Source organism: Lutra lutra, chromosome 16, assembly GCF_902655055.1.
Source record: "Lutra lutra chromosome 16, mLutLut1.2, whole genome shotgun sequence".
Taxonomy (NCBI): Eukaryota; Metazoa; Chordata; class Mammalia; order Carnivora; family Mustelidae; genus Lutra; species Lutra lutra.
This window is the reverse complement of record NC_062293.1, coordinates 57,913,812-57,934,487: the sequence shown is the minus strand read 5'-3', so window position 1 is coordinate 57,934,487 and position 20,676 is coordinate 57,913,812. Positions and strand designations below refer to the sequence as shown.

The following is a 20,676-nucleotide window of genomic DNA, read 5'->3' as shown; positions in this document are numbered from 1 at the left end:
AGCTCACGTGCCTCCCCCCCTGCCCCAAGTCACCGCAAGAACGTGACAGCACAGGAAAGGAATACACCAGCCTCTGCTACCAGTTGGGGAGGTTCCCAGCAACTGGTGTCGGCAGCAGGGAAAGCAGCCCGGGGTGGGTCCCCACCACGCAGGAGAAGCACCCCTGTCCTTGCGGGCTGCCTCTAACCCTGCCCCACCCCCCGGTGTTCCTTCAGTGTTGCCTTTACTGAGCCTTGGTGTGTGCCCGATCCCATCGTGCAGACACAGGTAGGAAAATCAGGTTTTCCATAGGGGACCCAGTAAACAGATAGATTCACTCACTCATTACTTCGTTCAGCCCCTTCTATACAGGGAGACACCGTTCCAGGTCCTGGGGATAGGGCAATCATTTAAATGATTTAAATCATTAAATATTTAAAATATTTAAATCATTAATATTTATATTATTTATATATTAAATATTTATAAATAAATATTTAGATCATTAAATAAAAAAGAGACAAAAACAGCTGCTCTCATAAAGACTTGACTTTACTGGCTGTGTTGCGAGCATGCAGGGGACGGACGATAGACTCGATAATTAAGTCATATACTAGCTGACAGTCAGTGTTGTAAGGACAAGGCCGGGGAGGGGAATGTGGGGCTCCGGGGCTCGGGGTGAGGTTTCTAGAAGGTTGCTCAGGGAGATCTCATGGAGGAGGTGAGCTCTGGGTAGAAACCTGCAAGAGGCATGGGAATGAGTGGGGCCGTATCGGCCTGAGATGTTCTGACTGTATTCTCATGTGCTTGTCACGCCATGAGTCATCAAGTCGTCCATCTTGGACTCTCGAGTCTTATGTTTTCCGCTGGCGAAACTGTGGCTGGCTAACTGAATAGTTAGGAGGAGGGGGAGATTTGAGGCACTTCACAATTCTTTATGTAGGGACAAGATCAGAGACAAAGGATGAATGACTGGGCTGGGATTCAGAGGGTACCATTCCTTAAATACAGAATATTCGCAATAAACAGTCCTCAGAGCAGGTGCAAAGCCAGCTGGTCATGGCCTTGGAGTGAAACACACCTGGGACCCACCATAGAACCACAGAAGTGGCTGGAGAAAGGTGGAAGGAAGAAGCCAACCGGAGCCGGTTCCCAGCTGTTCCCAGCCCCCTGCTGGTGCAGGACAAGGTGGGGAAGACTTCTAGCTACAGGAAGGGCTCAAGGAAGCAGGCTCTGGGATCCCAGAGGAGGATCTGGGGAGGCCTGGCTCAGGGCCCATGTTCCAGCAATGAAGACCCCAGCTTCTGATGATCCCCCGCCCACCCCCAGTACCCCAACCTCCCCCCATTGCTGGCCCCTGGGCCAGGTTGTTATTTACATGGAACCTCCCACACACCCTCCCTGCCGCCAACCCCCCAGGTCTACAACCAGGGAAGGAAAACACCGAGTTTCCCAAGATGGTAGCTCTGCCGCCCACCTGTCCTCGCTCTGGCACAGGGAGAAGAGACCTCCCCACCACTGACCCACTTCCTTCTCCTCCCACCAGTGCAGCCTCAACCCCCCTGAGTTTGGGGGACAGATGCTATTTCCAGCATTCTGACCTTTGTGCTCCATGGAGAATCATTCTTGCCGACAGCACACCCCGTTCTTTGGTTCAGAGCGTATGATTAGTGGACCCACAGCAGAAATGCAAAGCTCAGCCCGTGAAGCCCACTTGGGCTTTCTAGATTCCCGAGGCGCTGGGGACATGGGGGCCCTGCTCCCAGCTGTCCCCTGGGGATGGGGCAGGCCTGTTTCCCCTGCCGTGTCTGCCTCTGGCCGGGGAGGAAACACCTGGATGTGAGGGAGAGCCAGTCTAGGCGGTGGGGGGTAAGGGAAGGAGAGCATTGTTCTGCGGGGGCGGGGGGGGGGAGGGCAGGGAGCCTGGGAGGAATCTCCCGGGGACCAGGTTCACAGCCACTACAGCCAGCCCAGGCAGGGCCCGGGGAGGCGCTGTGTGGCCAAGTGGCTGGGCTGCCTCGGTTCCAACGCTCTCTGTTGCTGTGAGTGACATCTTGGGCTACTGCTTAGAACCTCTGTGCCTCAGTTTCCCGATCTTTAAAGGAGAGCTAATAATAGCACCAACCTCGTAGGAGTATTGCCAGGACTAAATGAAAGGATGCTCACCAACCTCTCAAAGGAAAGGCGCAGAGCATCTCCCGCCTGCAAGCCCTCTAGGAGTTCCAGCTTCCACAGCCAGAGTCGCGAGCTGCACATTCCCACAATCCCTACCGCCGCATTCCCACAATCCCTTCCGCCGCATTCCCACAATCCCTACCGCCGCATTCCCACAATCCCCTCGCCCCCATTCCCACTATCCCCTCGCCGCATTCCCACAATTCCCTCCGCCGCATTCCCACAATCCCCTCCACCGCACGCCCTCCCCTGCTCTGTTGAGTTCGCATACCTGCCGTCTCACCTGTACACACAGACGCTGCCTGCCCCTCTAGGCTCACGTGTCGCCTCCTGCAGAACCCCCCCACCCCAAGGTTGCCTGCGCGAACCCGCCTCACCTCACCGAGGCCCCCCACGCCCTTTACTTTCTGTGGGTCACTCATGCCACACTCGACGCCACAGCGGCTGGAGCACGGAGACTGGCCTTGCGCGGCCCGGGGAGAAGATGCTCGATCGTGCGCGCGGAGAGGAGCGGCCGGGCCAGCGTGATGGTCACCTGCATCCCCGGGGGCAGGACGGACAGAGGATGTCCCAGAAGGGGTGCGGGCGGGACCAGAAGGCTGATCCTGACCCGGCGCCTGGCTCGCCTGCTCTGCAGCCCTTGCCACCTTGCCTCACATCTCCGAGCTACGAATCAGGCATCAAACGCGCACCCGGCCCATCTGCCGTTGCTCGGGAGAAGCCTCGGCTGGTGAGTACGCGCGGCCGCGCCCCGCGTGTGTCAAATGTTACACTATTATGGACACTTACAGCATTCGGGGAGGAAAGAAAGAGGTCCTCTCATGGGTCCTGGGTCCCTGCTTCTTGTGAAAAGGATTAGATGATTGTCACTTGGCCCAGTGCCGCTAGTGGCCTCCGTATCTAGGTAACCCTTCTCTGGAAGGCTTGCTACGGAAGAGCCAGGGGCGTCTTAGCCCCTCGAGGCTCCCAGCCGACATCCCTCCTCCCAGACCCTCCATCCGCTCTTCTCCGATCTGCGTCTCCCCGGCTTCCTCCCAGGACACCTTACGCCCCCGCGAGCACCTACCTTGTTTCGGGTGGAACTCGGTTCCCCTAAGTCTTTCCGCTGACGGGCTCCCCACGGTCCGGCTCAGGGAGGTTGCCCTCACCGGAGACCCCGATGACTTTAGTCTCCACGGCAGCCTCCGCTCTGCAGAGAAAGGCCCCGTGTGGCCCAGGCCCGGTTCTGTCCCCTCCTCTTCCTTCCCCTTCCCCGTAGCCTTCAAAGCTCCTCCCAGAACACATCCTGCACTGAAGCTGATTTCTGCAGAAGCTCTGTGGTCACCCCGGAGCCCTGGGGGTTCTTTCTTTGGAAGAGGCAGAAGGGGGCACCTCCACAGAGCACCCCCCACACCCCCATCCCCTGGTGCTGACCAGGCTGTGATGCCAGGAGAAGCCCTGACCTCTCTCCCAAGCTCCAGACACCCCAACCCCACTGTCCCTGCCCGGACACTGCCAGCCAGAGGGTCATCCAGCATATCCAGCTCAACCTGGACAAACCAGGCTCTCTTCCCCCACCCCCTGCAAACCCACCTCTCTGCTCCTCATCTCAGAATCAGAAACTTGGGTGTCAGCCTCAACACCTCCTTCTCCCTCATCTGTTCCATTTAAGTGGAACCAAGTCTGTGTCATAAATTGTCCCCTTTTTCCACCCCATGGCTCTCATCCCTTCATTGGGCCACCATTGTCCTCCTCCTGAATGACCAGAGAAACCTGATCCTGCTTCCACCTTCCAGCCAAAGGCCCCCTCTCTGGTGCTGAAACACAAATCTGATCACATTTCGTCCCCAGTACAGCCTTCAATGGCTCCCTGTTACCTTTAGGAGAGTGGCCAGACTCCCAAGGCCTGTCTCGACCTGGTTGTTCCCTGAACCCAAACCCAGGTCCCATCACTGTGACCTGTCCCAGGAATCTTGGACACCTGCAGCTTCCTAGTGGTCCAGGTGGCCCCTGAGCTCCAGGCTGGAGCATGTGCTGTGGGGTCCCTTTCAGTCTTCCCAGCTCCAGCAGAAAAGAACAAAAACACAAGTCAGAGAGCCTGGAGAACAGCAGAGTGCCGTGCAAGCTGGGGGAGGGGAGGGTGCCAAGGACATGGCGGTCAGTGGCATCAAAGACTGCAGAGAGGACACCAGTAAGGAGGCCGATGAAAGCATCTGCTGACCTTGGCAATTAGGAGGGAGCAGTTCCAGGGAACAGACCACCTCCAAGGTTATGGACCCATTGGCTAGCTCCTCACGTTCTTTTTTTTTTTTTTCTCACACTTTGAAGCCAAGCAATATTTTGGGAAATCTTCAGCACCCTTCTAGACCTTTGGAAAGCTCACAGACACTGTGCTCTCAACTGATTTTGCCTAATGGTAAATGGTTCTGGAGAGAGACTGATTGTTGACAGAGCCGTTTGAATGCCGTTTGAATGCCTGAAACCCTAATGCCTGGATATACTCCTAATTGTTTGACTACGTGATTCATTGCATTCTCTTGCCTTTTTTCAGTAAGACGGTTTGAGTTGGATTTCTGTCACTTGGGTTTCTCCTTTGCAAAAAAGAAGTGACTGGTCTTTTTACTGCCAAGATTTGGATGGGTTCTGCAGAAGAGTGCATTTTAAAAAAAAAAGAGTCCAGAATTTTAAATCATTTGCTCCGTGGGTCAGTCTCCCTGCCATATGTAATTTTCTGCACCCCCTCACATGACTGGAATTACATTCTATGCCTTTGAGTTCTGCCTCATCTCTCCACCCTCCCCTGTAAGTCCCAGGGAGGCAGAGGCTAGATCTTACTCAGGTCTTACTCATTATCCTATCAGTCCCAGGACAAGAGACTCTTAAGAGACTGTTTGGCTCATTAAATACAACAAATGGATGGATGGGGGAGTGAATGAGGGCAGTAAGTCCAGGACAGGATAAAGACCAGGGACTCCACCCCTGCATGACCGACACTCAGCAGCAGCCCCAGTCAGTGCGGCCATAGTGGGCAACCCCCTCTCCTTATCAGTTTCAGCCTAACTGAATCGGAAATCACAAGCTGACGGGGCCTCCTGTGGCTGCGCTGTCCTCTTTCAACAGCTAACATCTTGGCCTGCACACTGGGTGTGATAGCCACAGGCTGCCTGGTGACCATGGACAGCCCCAGAGCTGTCCCCTGCAAGGAGCAGCTGCACAACAGGCAGCCAAGAACAAGGAGAAGTGAAGAGGAGGGAGAAACGAAGGACCAAGGACCCCTAGGTGTCCCTTGCAACACCCAACCATCACCAGGGTGAGGTGGCACTGCCCTTTTGACTGATCCCAGGGACACCTTGCCTCTCCAGAAGCTCTTCTTAGGGTGGAATCTCTTTTCCAATGTTGAAAAAAAAAAAAAAAAAAAAAAACAACCCACCAGCCCCTTCTAGTCACTGAGATACTTTGTATCATTGTCTATCCATTACTAAGCAGCCAAGAGCTTTAAGCAAATTACATTTGTAACTTTTAAACCCATTACATTAAATCCTTTTGATAGACAGCAGTGGACAAGGGGACCAGAGCTAGGATCCGGGCACTGGAGTCACTCAAGCTTGTTTGCTTTGGATACAAGATGCCCGGGGTCACCTGTCGGAATTGTCTCGGGAAGCTTAAGCAGCAAAGGCAGACTTCCATCAGCCCTTGCTGTTTTCTAAGGAATCCGCCCACAGGAAATCCCAATAAGCAATGTAGATCTTCCTGAAGATTACAGGGTGAGGACGGCAAAAGCCTGCACACATCTCCTAGCAAGCGATTTAACAATCCTCCGTGGGAAAGACCGATATCATTTGATGCCACTCATATGTGGAAATTAAGAGCCAAAACAGAGGAACAAAGGGGAAGGGAAGGAAAAATAAAACGAAAGCAGAGAGGGAGACAAACCACAAGAGACTCCTGACTGTAGGAAACAACCTGAGCGTTGCTGGAGAGAAGATAGCTGGGGGAGAGGGGTAACAGGGTGATGGGCATTAAGGAGGGCACGTGGTGTAATGAGCACTGGGTGTTCTACGCAACTGATGAATCACTAAAGTCTACCTCTGAAACTATTAATACACTGTATATTACTTAAATTGAATTTAAATTAAAAACTAGAAATAAAAATCCCCCATGGACATCCTATTGTCCAGACACCCTTGGTCTGTGCCATGCTGTTGGACTGGTGGGCTGGGGTAGGGTGAGGGGTTTTTCTGCTTTCTCCTCTCTCCCCCAGTGACTCTGAATCATACACTCCTAGCTCCTCCCGCCCAGACTTTTTCACAAAGTGAAGTCTTCTTAGAAGTGCATTCAGGGCAGGTGCCTGGCTGGCTCAGTCGGTTTTGCATCCGCTTCAGTTTGGGTGGTGATTCCGGGGTCCTGGGATCAAGTTCCGCATCGGGCTCCCTGCTCAGTGGGGAGTTTGCTTCTCCCTCTGCCTGCTGCTCCCCCAGCTTGGGTTCTCTCAAATAAATAAAAGCTCATTAAAAAAAGTGCATTCAGCGCCCTATACCTCCATCCTGACCACTGACTCCAGGTTTATAATCCCCAAAACTCATGAACAACACCCAAAACCAAATGGCTGTCTGGTTGGTGAGAAAGGCAGGAGAGGTACGCAGATGGAAACACACCTTCCTTCACATATACAACCATCTCCCGACCTGGGACAGTTATGGAGATGGCTCACCTATGTGGTGGGGGGTAGGTCTCAAACCAGGGGCTTCCCGCAGCTCCCCTGGGAGGACCTACGGGGACAAGTCAGAGAGAAGCTTGGCCCACCCTCTTGGGCTCCGATTCCCACTCTTAAGAAGACTCAGGCAGGACACAGCAGGTACCCACCTGACGTGCACCTCTGCTTCCAGAGAATTCCCTCCAGCCCTCAGAGCACGGCACAGGGAAACAGGGGCGGAGGACGACGTCATGCTTTAAAGCAGTGGTCCGCCACAAGCGGTCCCAAAATCAGTGGCATCATTTTCTTTGGGGAACCTGTTAGCAGCTAGTAGTCTCAGCTATGGGTGTGGAGAGACGGAAGAATACGGTGTCCTGGAATTTCCATCCTTATCTCTAGCAGGGCTGTCTTGTGGGGTGAGTGTGCATGTAGAATTAGGACTAGAGTCAGGGGACCATTGTAGGAAGCAGGCTTGTGCTCTATATCCATCCACTCGTTCTTTCAGACAGTCTTATTTTTGAGGAAAGAGTTTTGGTTGTAATGTCAACGTGTTTTTTGTTTGTTTGTTTTTTGTTTTTTGTTTTTAATTTTAAGTGTTTCAAAACATTACTTAAGGGGCACCTGGGTGGCTCAGTGGGTTAAGCATTCTCCTTCAGCTTAGGTCATGATCCCAGGGTCATGGGATTGAGTCTGCTTCTCCTTCTCCGCCCCCCTCCCCGCTTCTGTTCCCTCTCTTGCTGTCTCTCTGTGTCAAGTAAATACATAAAATCTCTAATAAAAAAATTACTCAAGCCACTCACAGATACATTTTCATTACAAAAAACTCCTATTACAGAAGTATACGGAGTGAAAAGGAGCACACACACCCCCCCACCCCTCCCTCCTAGTATCTTTTTTTTTTTTTTTTTTTTTTTTTTTTTTTTTTTTTGTCTCCACCCCGTGCCTGCTGGGGGCGATTATGCAAAGTGATCTTCCCCAGGCTTTGTTTACCTGGAGAGCACCGGAAGATCAGTACAAAAGGGTCATTTCTTAAACGTCATAGTCGGTATTTCCTGGCCCAGCACCACACGCACGTGGGTCCAGACGCAGGGGAAAATCCAGACCCATTCCCCCTAGTACACACCGGCCTCCAAGGTGGAGAAGAAAACTTCCCTCCCCAGGATTTTCCTGGTCTGTGCACCTGTTGTCCTTCCAGTCTCCTCCGGACCTCCGGGCAGGGGCGGAGAGAGCCCTGGGGGCGGGGCCTAGTCTCCCCGCACCTCCCCTGTCATCAGGCCAGACGGGGGCTGGAGAAACCGAGCTGGGGAGCAGGTCTGAGCACTCCCCCAAATGTGAAGGGGACTGGAGCCTCCTGTTTTATAAGAGACGTCTCACAGTCGCTGTGTTCTTGCACAGGAATTCCCACTAGGAATAGGGACAGGCCAGCAGGTCAAGAAAGCTGGACGTCAGGAGGGCTGGGGGTTGATGAGGATCATTGAGAAAACTCAAGGACCCCAACCCTTTATCATCTGTGCCAACTGTCTTCCCCTCACGCGCACTCAGGCGAGCAGATACACCCCCACAAGGGCCCTGGCTGGACTCTGTTGTAACTTTACTCTAGCCGCGCAGGTCTCTCCTCCCATCTGGGTTTCAGTTTCCTCTCCATGACAATCCTGGTTCTGGCCTTGAGACTTGCGACTAGTTTTGCTCAGAGAAGGCCTCTGTGCAGGGGTGGGGGTGGGGTAGGACTGCTCGGTCCCCTCCTGCCGTTCCCACTTCATAGGTCTTCGGGGATCCCTGGGGCCAGCTCCTGGGCCTGAAGCACTTCCACACAGTGCCGTCCTCCTGACTGCTTACCCCTCCGCGGTGGAAGGTACGGGCTTGTCTGGAGCCCTGCCAACCCCCTGGGGGCCTTAGCTTCCCCACCCCACCCACTTTCCCACCCACCCCCATGCCTGGGGGGTGTGTGAAGACCCTAGCTTCCGCTCTGAAACCACCAGAACTGCAGAATTCGATGACAATGAAGTCAAGCCTCTTGGAGAGCTGCGTGAACTTTATTTTTCCGGGCCTCAGTTTCCCCAGCTCTGACATGAGTGGCTTGAGGGAGCAGCCTAGCTGAGTGGTTAAGAGCCGGGACTCGGACTCAGCGATGTGGGCTTGAATCCCGTGTTCTCCTTTCCGCTGTCCCTGTGACCTTGGGCAAGGTCCTTAGTGTCTCTGTTTCCTCATCTGTAAAATGGGCTTAATACTACCCACCCCATGGGGCTGTTGGGAGGCCTGAGCATGATAACAGAGGTATGTAAAGCTCGTGGGCAGGCTTGGCACATGACAGTAAGCGCTGTAAAATGTTTGCTAATATCTCATCTTGTGCTAGCTTGACTTTCAGTGGAGATTTTTCTGATCAGGTTGCAATGAGTAGGAGGCTCGACCTTCCGAGCCCTGCGTTTCTGAGATTTCTCCAAGGGGCACCTCGCCCTGTGCATAGAGGCCCACCACGTGCAGGTGATTGGTGTGGCCCCAGCCGCCTTTCCAGCGACCACTGAGAGTCTTGGAGTGTTATGGACTGGGTGTTTGGGTCCACCCCTAATTCTTATGCTGCCCCTCCAGGGTGACGGTAATTAGGAGTGGGGACTTGGGGAGGTAATTGGGTCTGGATGACGTCATGAGGGTAGAGCCCCCAGCCCTGCCTCCTAAGAAGAGGAAGAGATGCTAGGGCTGCTTCTCTCCACCGCGTGAAGACACAGTGAGAAGGTGACCATCTGCAAGGCAGGAAGGGGGATTGTACCAGAAGCAGAATCTGACAGCACCTTCATCTCGGATGTCCCAGCCTCTGGACTGTGAGAAATAAACACCTGTTGTTTGCCCGCTCTATGGCATTCGTGATGGCAGCCTGAGCAGACCAAGATAAGGGACTGTAGTCTGAGCTGGAACGCTCGTGTGCCTGCTGCAAGGAACAGAGAGAAAGTGGCACAGGTAGGGACAGTCTGCCACCTGCCTGTCTCTGTCCCCAGAGGGTGGGGGAGGACAGCCTCTGCCAGAATAGTCAGCTTCCTTTACCCTGATGATAGGCCTGAAGAAATAGAGGGATTCAAGGATGGGAAAATAGGGAGAAGCCCCCGCCCCACCTGCCACCCCTAGGACAACAGTGCTGGATCCCAGTGCTGGAGAGGGGGGTGGTTGTGAGAGTGGGGGAGGGGAGTCCGAAACCCTGGGCAAGAACCAGGCAGGTGGGGTCCACACACACCTCTGCGAAGGGGCTGGAAACAGCTCTGATGCCTCTGCTTTGAGCAGACTGAAGGGGATGTAGGCATTCCCTGCCCCAGGGATTGTGGGAGAGCTGGTCCCCTGGAGGAGGCACGACTTGGATGTCAGGGACCTCAGGGAAAGGTCTGAGGATGATGACAGACCAGTGCACCTGTCAGATAAAGACCAGACAGAGGAAGCTCCAGACTGTCCAGAGGAGAACAAATGGATAAATTGGACGTCATTAAAACTAAGACCATTTGCTCTGAAAAAGGCATCACTGTTAAGAGGAATGAAAAGACAAGCCAGAGATTAGGAGAAAATATTTGTCAAACACGTATCTGATAAAAGACTGGTATCCAGAATATACAAAGAGCTCTGAGAATTCAATAGTAAGAAAACAAACAACCCAATTTAAAAATGGGCAAAAGATCTGAACAGATACCTCACCAAAAAAGATATTCACATGAAAAACACACGAAAAGGTACTCAACCTTGCAGTTACTAGGCACTTGCAAATCAAAACAACAATGAGATATCATCACTACGTACCCATTAGAATAGATAAAATCCAAAAAACCATGATGCCACCAAATGCTGATGAGGATGTTGGAGCCACAGGGACTCTCATTCATTTGATAAGAATGAAAAAGTTGCCCAGTCACTTCAGAAGAGCTTGGCTTTTTTTTTTTCTCTCTTAACTAAATATACATATGATGGAACAATTGTGCTCCTTGGTATTTACTCAAACAAGCTGAAAATATACGTCGGCACAAAAACCAGCCATGAATGTTTATATCAGCTTTATTCATAATTGCCAAAAACTGGTATCGACCAAGATGTCCTCAGTCTGCGACTGAAGAAGCAAACCGGGCACATCAGTAAAACGGGATATTATTCAGCAACAAAAAGAAAGGAGCTGTGAGGCCGTGCAAAGACAAGGAGGAACATTAACTACATACTGCTCAGTGGGTGAGCCAATCTGAAAAGGGTAGTCACTGTATGGTTCCAACTCCATGATATCCTGAAATTTGTGGAAGTGTGGGGGCAGCAAAAAGAACCACTGTCTGCCAGTGTAGTTAAGAAAACAGTCTCCATTTCTTGAATATATATTTGCTTATCCAGGAAATCCATTTCCTTCACAAATTGTATTTCCGAGAAACTTCTCCATCTTATCCAAATTGCCGAATTCTTTGGTGAATTTATAATATCCTTTCATTGTATTTTGTGTATGTAGGATCTGTAGAGATGTCCTTTTTTCCATGCATGATATTGATATTGATAATTTGTACTTATCTCCTAGGACATTGGTTGTCTAATTCATAGATTTCCGCTCTTACATTTCTTTCCTTCCTCCTCCTTCCTTTAAGATTTGTACCTTTCTTCCTCAGTCTTTTTGAGATGAATATACTCCCTTTGATGTCAATCATTTGAAATTTGATAATTCTAGTTGTACTTGAGATAATGTGAATTTTGCGGCTGAGCCACGTTCTGTTGGCATGAGATCAAATGTGTTCATTGTATTGTCCAGATCCTCTATATTGCTATTGCTTTTTTGCCTATTTGTTCTGTCAGCTACTGAGGAAAGTGTAATAAAGTCCTTCCTTATGGTCGTGGAGACCTTAATTCTGTCAAGTTTTACTTTGTAGTTTGAAGGCGTGTTATTGCGATCATACAGATTTATGATTGTGACATGTTTTTGTGGGATTGGCTCTTTGATATTTATAAAATGTGCCTCTTTTTTTTATTCTTACCTTAAAATCTTTGGCATTAGCATAATACCACCGGCTATGTGTGTCAGTTTGCATGGTGTTGCCTTTTCCATCCTTCTGTCTTCAGACTTTCTCTGTTCTTATAGTTAGAGTGTCTCTTGTGAGCAGTGTATTAAAAAAAAAATCATTGGACAATTCTAGACTGAATTTTTTCCAGCACTTTAAAGATGTCATTTCATGGAGGTTCCTCAAAAAGTTGAAAATAGAGCTACCCTATGACCCAGCCATCATACTACTGGATATTTACCCTAAAGATACAAATGTAGTGATCCGAAGGGGCATGTGCACCTAAATGTTTATAGCAGCAATGTCTACAATAGCCAAACTATGGAAAGAACCTAAATGTCCATCAATAGATGAATGGATAAAGAAGACGTGGTATATATACACAATGGAATACTATGCAGCCATCAAAAGAAATGAAATCTTGTCATTTGTGATGATGTGGATGGAACTAGAGGGTATCATGCTTATCAAAATAAGTCAATTGGAGAAAGACAACTATCATATGATCTCCCTGATATGAGGAAGTGGAGATGCAACATGGGGGGGTTAAGGGGGTAAGAGAAGAATAAATGAAACAAGATGGGATCGGGAGGGAGACAAACCATAAGTGACTCTTAATCTCACAAAACAAACAGGGTTGCTGGGGGGAGGGGGCTTGGGAGAAGGGGGGTGGGGTTATGGACATTGGGGAGGGTATGTGATATGGTGAGTGCTGTGAAGTGTGTAAACCTGGCGATTCACAGACCTGTACCGCTGGGGCTAATAATACATTATATGTTTATAAAAAATAAAATTTTTTTTAAAAAGATGTCATTTCATTGTTTTCTGACTTCCAGTGTTTCTGTTGAGAAGGGAGGTCTCAGTTTAATTATTGATCTTTTGAAGGTAAAATATATATATATATATTTATCCCCCCTTTGGCTGTCTTTAAGATTTTCTCATTATCTTTTTCTCTCCCAGGAGTCTTACAATGGAGGTGTGTGTGTGTGTAAAAAAATTAAACTCCAGGCTTCATAGGGATTTCACCAGTTTTTCCATTAATATCTTCTTTCGGTTTTAGGATCCAATCCAGGGTACGACATTGCATTTAGTTTTCAGGTTTCCTGTCTCCTTGGCTTTTGAGTTTCTCGGCCCTTCCTTGTTTTTCATGCCACTGACTTCCTGGAGGAGTACTAGTCAGATTATTTTATAGAATGTCCTACAGTCTGGATTTGTCTGATACTTTCCTCATGATCAGACTGTGGCTATGGGATTTTGGGAAGACCAATAGAAGTAAAAGTATGGTTTTTTCTCCTGTGTGAGATTTGCTGAGTTTATTAACTCTACGGGTCATTGTGCTTCCTTGATTTGGGTCAGTGGAATTTTGACGGAAGAGGCACCCCGCCAGTTCCAGGCCCTAGCAGGCCCCTCTCATGCTACCATGGCGGCCTGAGGTGCCTGTGAGACCCACGGGGCCGGCCTGAACCTAACCTGCAGCTTGGAGCCAAGCTGCTCTGAGCCCCACCTAGATGGAGTGATCCCTGGAGGTCCTGTAGACGCACAAGCAAGAGTAAGGGATCACGGTTTTCACCCAGTGGGTGTTTGGTGTGCTTTATTGTTGGCAATTGCTAGCTGGTGCAGAGAGCACATCTCACGGCTCCTTCTTCCTCCATGCCTAGTTCAAAGCTGAACTCCTAGGACCTGCTTTCCTGCCTTCCCAATGTTGACCTGCTTCTCCCAAGTCACAGGTCTGTTCCAACATCCTTCCCATCTTCACCGGCTTTTCTCTCCCTCCCTGTGAGCCAAGTCTAAGGACAGCCCCCGTCCAGAGGGCCAGCAATGAGCTCCGTTCCCTTCCTCTCGGCAAGGGGATGAGGCTTCGGTGGAGTAGCGTCAGAGAAAATCCCAGCACAAGTACATTTCCCATAGAGAGGAAAATTTACAAAAAAACAAACAGAACAATTCCCCAAGAATCTGACTGCTGCTACTCCTGCTTGTGAACGGGTTTATGTTAATGAAGCAACTAGCAGTTACTCGCCATGCAGCAAAATAACCGGGGGAGGGGCTCAAGAAATAGGAGAAGAATCAAGTTTTTTTTGAAAATAATATTAAATTCTATTAATTTATTCATGGGTATTGGTTTATCCTGTAGTAACCTGTTCACACAACAGAATACTTTGGAAAGTCTATGGCTGGCCGCTCTCAGAGCCCAGAGCAAGTATAGGTAGTGGGGACGGGGAAGGGGGCGGTGATGCAGGGCAGAGCCGGCTCCGGTCACTGGTCTCTGGTGGTGAGTAGTCTGGGCTGGGGTTTGGGGGCTCCTGTAAGCCCGAACCTTTGGAGCCAGGTGAAGCAGGAGAAGGAGGGGATGGAGGGTCTCTGGGAGGGATGCGGTCCTCTCCCATGGCTACTTTCTCCACCTGTCCCATCCAAATCCCGTCCTCGGCCCTGCCCGCCCCCCTACCGCCCTAGCCACATTTGCTTCCAGCTTCCAAACCACTCAGACCCGACAACTTTATGTTTTTGGCTCTCACATCCCGTGACCCATTCCCCCCAGCCAGGCACAAAGCGCCTGGAGGCCAGGCTCTCCCTCGACCCCTCTGGGATCCCGCCCAGGTGCCAGAATGGGGTCCGTGGATTTTGGAGCTGGAAGCCTCCATACACACCAGCCTAAGGCCTGACATGGGAGCGGGGGTCATGGGGCCCAACCCAGGAGAGACGTCAGCGAGGACTGGGGGGGCTCCCGTGCAACCATCCTCTTACCCTCGCCAAGGCCATTCCTCCTTCGGAGGGTGAACCTAACCACTCCTCACCCCAGCAGTCTCGGTCCTGCCTCAAGGTGGAGTGAAGGGCATCCCAGAGCCCGTGAGGGTGTCCCAGTGCCAGGTGGGGGGGTGGGGGGGTGGGTACTTGGCCCTTAAGGGTGAGACCGCTCATCTGTACTGAGCACTGGCCATGAGCGGGCCACTGGGCCAGGCACTTAGCAGGCAATTTCTTTTCAACCCCTGAAGGTCTTAGTGCTGAGGACATGGAGGCTCGGAGAAGCTAATTCCTTTCCTTCTGGTCACTGAGCTAGAAAGGTAACTGGACTGCTACTGAGCCCAAGGCTCTCCGAGCCAGAAAGGGGCTCCCGGGGCTGAGCGAAGACAGGTAAAGCATTAGTGCTGTTTTCCCAGAAGACCCAGGGAACTTCTGAGACAGAGAGAGACATGGGGGGGGGGGGGTGCTACTGAAGGTCTGGGAAGAAACTCCTAGCCTTGTTTCTACCACCTGAATCCCAGAATAGAGAGGACTGAACCCCAGATACAAAGCGTTCCCAAGACTTTGACAAACTAAGGAGGGGGGCCCAGCCAAGGGTTGGGAGAGGAGGCCTAAACCACACCACGGAGCACCAGAACCTCAGATCTTTCTAGAAAGGGTCCTAGACCACACAAGTGGCCAGGGCCTCTGGGGTCAGCTCATCCATCCCCCGCCTCTCTACCGTGAGGAATCTGAGGGTCAGGGTAGCCAGCCCCAGAGGGCCCAGAAACCATCAACTCCCTGCCCGCTGTCTGGGCCCACAGCAGGGTCTGATCCCACAGAGGGCCATCCAGTTCCCCACAGGGAGCAAGACCGGCCACTGTGTGGGGAGGGCCTCCGCGGAGGCTGCCTGCTCGGGGCTTCCTGTCCTGGGTTGTGAGGGCCCCACTAGGGCAGAGCTCCGCTGAAGGTCATGATGGGCAGGCAGAGGAGGGAGCAGAGGTCCGGCGCGGCCTGGGACGGCAGGTCAGGGGACCGCTGGGGTTGGGCGTGGAGGCTGCTCTTCTCGGGCTTGTAGCACGGGGAGACCTCACACCTACGGGGACAGGCCGGAGTAAGGGCAGGCTCCCCACCCGCCTCATCCCTGCAGCTCCTTCCAGGGTCCTACACCCCTTCCCTGGGCTCCCCTCTTCCTACCGGACCACACTCTGCAGGATCTTCCTCTCATCCTGGTCCAGGCACACGGCGAAGGGGCAGCAGTTGGAGCCAATGATCTGCACCTTGTCCACTTTGATCTGTGACGTGCTAATCTGGAAACAAAGCCCCCGTAAGCCCCCAGTCGCCGCTCCGAACCGCCGGCAGTGGCCACCCCCGCAGCGGCTTTGCGGGGCTGACAGCTAGCCTGGGCCAGGGTCCAGCAGCCTCCCTGCGGCCCTGCCTCCTCTCCGGCCCCGTCCCTCCCTGAGGTAGGGAGAAACGAGTGCCCCCAGGAGAAGGCCCAGGGCCCCACGGTGAGACACATCCACGCACAGGACTCCTGACTGTGGGCACACCCCACACCCGCCCGTGCCAGGGTCTCCCGAAGGCACCGCAGCGGAAAGCGGGGGCATCCTCACCTGGTTGAAGCCCTTCTTGGACTTGGGGTTCTGCCTTTTCACCACCTCCGTCAGGTTTAGCGTCAGGGCCTCCATGCTGGAGTCTGGGGGCAGGGACAGCTCAGGCCAGGCTCAGGGACCCTCCCCGCTGCAGACCGGGCCCCGCTACGTGCGCCCTGCCGCCGCTCACCTAGCTCCTCCTGCTTCCGGCAGGCCTTGCTGAGATTAACGGAGGTGCACACCTTCTCCATGTTACTCCAGCGGCTTCGGCCACTGATGGCCCCCTGGAAACACAGCCAAGCCAGGCCCTCTCAGCCAGAGGTCCCCCGGATCCCCAACCACAGCGAGTCAGTGCTCCTCCGGGGAAGCTCTCACCTGCTCGCTTGGGCACCAAGAGACCCCCAACTCCTGATCCCTGACCCCCATATGCACCTCAATGGCTCCAGCGAGGAGTGTTAGGTAGCTGGCCTGGTCCAGGGATCAGAGGCACAAGAGCTCACAGCACCCAGGCCCACCCCTGCCCCCAAGTCCTCTTGCTCCCTTCCGACAGCTCCCATGCACCCAGCCAGGCATGCCAGCCCATGGTCGCTGGGCTCTCCCTCGATGTGTGTCTGGACCCCGCACCCTGGCCCCCCTCATCCTCAGCCTCGCAGCCAGGCCCTAACACTTCATGGGATCTGCTAAGTACATAAGGTTTGGGGGAGAGCACATTCATTGTGTCGGGGGGTGGCTTTGGAGACCGAAGGAGAGAAGGATGTCCACTCCCTCCCCTTCTATCCAGGGGAGACAGCTGCAGCCTCCCAGCTGAAAGACGGGGGCCTGAGGATGTAGGAGGGCTGACTCTGGGTGAGGATGGGTCAGGAGCAGGCCCCCCAGAAACCCAGCCCGGCAGTGGCCTCACCTTGCTATAAATAATCTGTAGTGTTAGAGGGACAGCCTCGCGGTCTCCATCGATGCCCAGACGCTTGCTGCCAGGACCTATGGCACACGGACAGACCTTCACTCCCTCTTGTTTCCAGTAGCCCTCCCAGACTGCAAGGCCCCTACCTCCTGGGGCCCATGTCCCCCGGGGCTCAGGATCACCCACCCGAAGCCTTGATGGCACGCATGGCGGCAGAGTGACCCAGCTCCAGGGAGTGGATGAAGATCTCGGTCATCTTCTCCCCCGTGATGAAGGTCAGCTGCAGAGGGCACGGGCAGGTATCAGTGGGGCCCTCCCAGATGCCTCCACACCCAGGGGCTGCTGCAGCGTGAGGCGGTTGGCTGCGGGGGTCAGGGTGGGGGGGTTGCCTGCAGCAGGGGTGTCCTTACCTCTGTCTGGTAGACCTGCAGCAGTACCGGCCGGGCGGCAAAGCGACAGTAATAGAGCAGCATGTCCGCCAGGATGGGCAGCTGGGCCGAGGAACCCTCCAGGGGCCGGGATTCCACTTTCAGAGACTGCTGCGGGGGCGGGGGGGTGTGTGGCCCGGTCAGGGTGAGCGAGGGAGCAAGGGGACGCGAGGGAAGAGAGACGGACACACGCATCCATACAGGGATGGAGGCAGACGGGACCAGGGAAGCCACGGTGTGATCAAAGGGACACAGAATGGCCGGGGGACGGCCCACAGCCCAGCCTCCGGAGCCCCCTCACCTGACACCAGAGCCCCCCAGGGAGCTGGACAAAGCCGGGAGATGAGGCAGGAGGCTGAAGCTGAAGGTCCCCAGGACCCTTCTGGGACCCGCCCTGTCACTGTCCTCAACTGCCCTCAGTTTGGGTTCAGTCGCGCTTCTCACCCTGGGCCGCCCTGGAGGCCTCACGCCGGATCCCCCCAAAACCAGGGCCTCTGAGCGGTGCCGTGTCACTGCAGCGGGTGCCCCCTCGTGCCCCACGGGGGCCGCTTACCTGGCACAGGACTTCGGGGGGCAGGTGCATGAGGCCCAGCACGTTGCGCTCATACCAGGGGTCGAGCATGCCGAGGTAGTGGGAGATGTCATTGGTGCTCTCCAGCTCCTGGGACAAGGGGGCGGGAGTCATTCCAGCCCACCACCCCCAACGGCATCTGCAGCCCCCGTCAGGGCCCCTCCCCGCCCTGAGAGGAGTCCGAGAAGTTTTAGCCAGTGTCAAGCAGCAAAGTGCCACCGCCACGTGCAGGGCAGGGGCTGCCCCTGCCCCCCAGAGAGGCTCCAGCAAGAGGAGGCACCCCCTAGCAGCGGTGACTGCTCCAGGCGGCGACTCCTCACCCCTTCGGGTGGCCCTCCGGGGCCCGCTCTGCGCTCCCACGGCACTTGGGACAGAACCCCAAGTCCAGGAAGGGCTTCAACCAGGTGAGGACGCCCCCCTCTCCGCTGCGGTCGGGACCTACCGCAGGGCTGGGGTGCCTCGGGGAGTCTGTGGGGAGTGGGGGTGTCTGGCTGGCAGGGGTGGGGCAGGCGCTGGCCCCATGGCCTCGCTTCACGGGAACGTAGAAGAACTGGAGCTTGAAGAACCGTGTGAGGAGCGGGCGGTTGTTCTCCAGCTGCCTGGTGAGGAGGAGGCCAGGAGAAAGCCGTCCCGCTCAGACCTCAGCCCGCCACCACCCCCGCCACCCCTACCCAGGGCAGGGCGAGCCCCGCCCCCACCCCGCAACCCCAGGTCCGGCTCCTACCGCAGGTTGCTGTAGGCCCGAGCCACCTTCCCCGAAATGCGATCCGAGCCGAAGACCACGACGCGGAGCGTGGACGCCTTGGGGTCCTCGTCCCCGCTCAGAAAGGGGCGGCGGCGCTGGTGGCGTGAGGCAGGGGCCAGGAGCCAGCTGGGCAGCTGCGCACTGAGCTTGGGCTGCGGCAGCGAGCGGGAGCGCTGGGCCCGCGCGGGGGGCAGCTCCGGGCCGTCCAGGGGGCTGCAGAGGCTCCCCGCCCGCCGCAGGGGCAGGCCCGAGTCCGAGCCCCCCTCCAGGCCCCGGGAGTCCCTCCGCAGCACCAGCTGGCCGGTGCTCTTGAAGAGTTTATAGATCCGATTGAACTTGTGCCCGGGCCTGCGGTGGCCCCGGCGCTCCTGGCTGCCCGGCCTCTTGGGCCGCTCGGAGCAGCTCTCCTCACTGTCCTCTACGTAGCCGCTGTCCATGGCGTCCGAGAGGCCCGAGACGAAGGAGGTCAGCAGCTGGCGGGACAGGGTGGGCCCTGAGGCCTGGGATGAGGCAAGGGACAGGGTGGAGTCGTGGAAGACTGCGGAGCTGGTGGAGAGCAGGGAGTCCCTCTGGGCACTGTGCCCGTCCGTTTCCAAGTCCTCCTCCTCCTCCTCTTCTTCCTCCTCCTCCTCCTGCTCATCATCCCCCAGGATCCCTGGCTGCAGCAGCTCCTGTTCCTTGAGCAGGATTTCCTGCAGGATGTCTGCGGGGAAGCCAGGGGAGGCACTGTCTGGGTGTCTGGGTCCTTGAAACCCCTCTTGCGTGCCCTCGGGAGGGATCACAGGCTCAGACAGACCGGCTGGAAGAGGAGGAAGAGAGGAGGAGGAGGAAGAGAGGAGGAGGAGAAGGAGAGGGCGGGAGGAGGGTGAGCTGTGAGCCGCAGCCCTTGTTCTGCTTAGAGCCTGCCTGGGCAGCTGGGCCGGTGGCAAGTGGCAGGACGGGAAGCAACTGGAAAGGGGGTGTTGGGGGGTGGGCACCTCGAGGGCGCCAGCTTGGCCGCTCACCAAAGCTGTCCTGGTTCCAGCTGTACGTGTGACACCTGGCGACAGGGATGGGGATGGTCCGGAGCTGACCAGGTGTGGCAGTGTCTGCAAGAGGAGGGGACAGAAGGTGAGGGCTGCAAGGGGCTCGTGGAAGAGAAGAGACTAGCGCCGGCTGCACGGTGGGCTGGGCCGAGGCCAGCCAGCTCTCTTTCCCACCTCGGGGTGGTGGAGTGCCCGGACAACAGCTGGGTCCCCCGCAGGCTGTGTGGGGCAGAGTCACTGGTCCCTGGGGCTGCTCACCCCCCGTGGAAAAACACGCCGCGCTCTCCTAAGAGCCTCACCTAAGACGCCGGGGAAGCCAGCTTTCTCTCCCACTGCCTGCAGCCTGGCCCGGAGCCACTGCCGGGCCTCAGCTGCGTCCCCGATGCCGGAAGCTAGCTCCTGGGCCTCCGCAGTCTCCGTGAAGATGTCTTCGAGCTCGGCCAGGCTCTTGGACTGAAACCGCAGGAGAAGACAGGCCTGCTCCCAAACCAGGGCTCAGCTGCCCGACTCCTCAAGCCCCTAGGTTCTCTCCAATGGCGGCTGCGGCCCCTCTCCTCCCCAGCCTTGGCACCCACCTCCCCGGGGTCCCCTTCTCAGGAAGTGGTCATGAGAGAAAGGCCCAGAGAGGGGAGGACACTGTCCAGGGCTGCACGGCTAACCCATCACAGCGCTAGGACTAGAAGTCAGGTCTCCCAGCTTCCCTCTACAGCCTGTTCCCAGCCTACCCAGCCCTCGGAAGCTCATGCCCAGTCCCCTGCCTGGGCTGCCAGCCACCTCTGTTGGCACCTCCGTGGGGACCCAGTGTCATAGAAATCTCTCAGCACAGCCAGCCCTCCAGTCAGTGCCCAGCCACGTCAGTCAGGGTGA

The 20,676-nt window shown here is 55.0% G+C and overlaps 2 protein-coding genes across 8 annotated transcripts in view; both read right to left on the bottom strand.

The window, feature by feature from the left end:
- PIK3R6 (phosphoinositide-3-kinase regulatory subunit 6) overlaps positions 1-3,384 on the bottom strand; it is a 50,611-nt gene extending 47,227 nt beyond the window's left edge. For 2 of the 4 annotated variants that reach the window (XM_047707767.1, XM_047707769.1), the window contains exons 1-2: positions 3,221-3,283; positions 2,944-3,081 (exon numbers count right to left, since the gene is read on the bottom strand). The gene's annotated coding sequence lies outside the window, so the exon portion shown is untranslated. Of the gene's footprint in view, positions 1-2,943; positions 3,082-3,220 lie in introns of all 4 variants that reach the window. The other 2 variants (XM_047707770.1, XM_047707771.1) reach the window with 1 other exon arrangement.
- Positions 3,385-12,808: 9,424 nt separating this feature from the next.
- PIK3R5 (phosphoinositide-3-kinase regulatory subunit 5) overlaps positions 12,809-20,676 on the bottom strand; it is a 63,736-nt gene continuing 55,868 nt past the window's right edge. For 3 of the 4 annotated variants that reach the window (XM_047708036.1, XM_047708035.1, XM_047708037.1), the window contains 12 exons: positions 20,109-20,262; positions 19,789-19,872; positions 18,764-19,487; positions 18,482-18,638; positions 18,022-18,129; positions 17,451-17,579; positions 17,227-17,320; positions 17,041-17,117; positions 16,330-16,423; positions 16,161-16,243; positions 15,742-15,854; positions 12,809-15,640 (listed from right to left, as the gene is read on the bottom strand). In XM_047708036.1, the coding sequence (XP_047563992.1) occupies positions 15,493-15,640; positions 15,742-15,854; positions 16,161-16,243; positions 16,330-16,423; positions 17,041-17,117; positions 17,227-17,320; positions 17,451-17,579; positions 18,022-18,129; positions 18,482-18,638; positions 18,764-19,487; positions 19,789-19,872; positions 20,109-20,262 (1,965 nt within the window). In that variant the 3' untranslated portion in view covers positions 12,809-15,492. The other variant, XM_047708038.1, reaches the window with a different exon arrangement.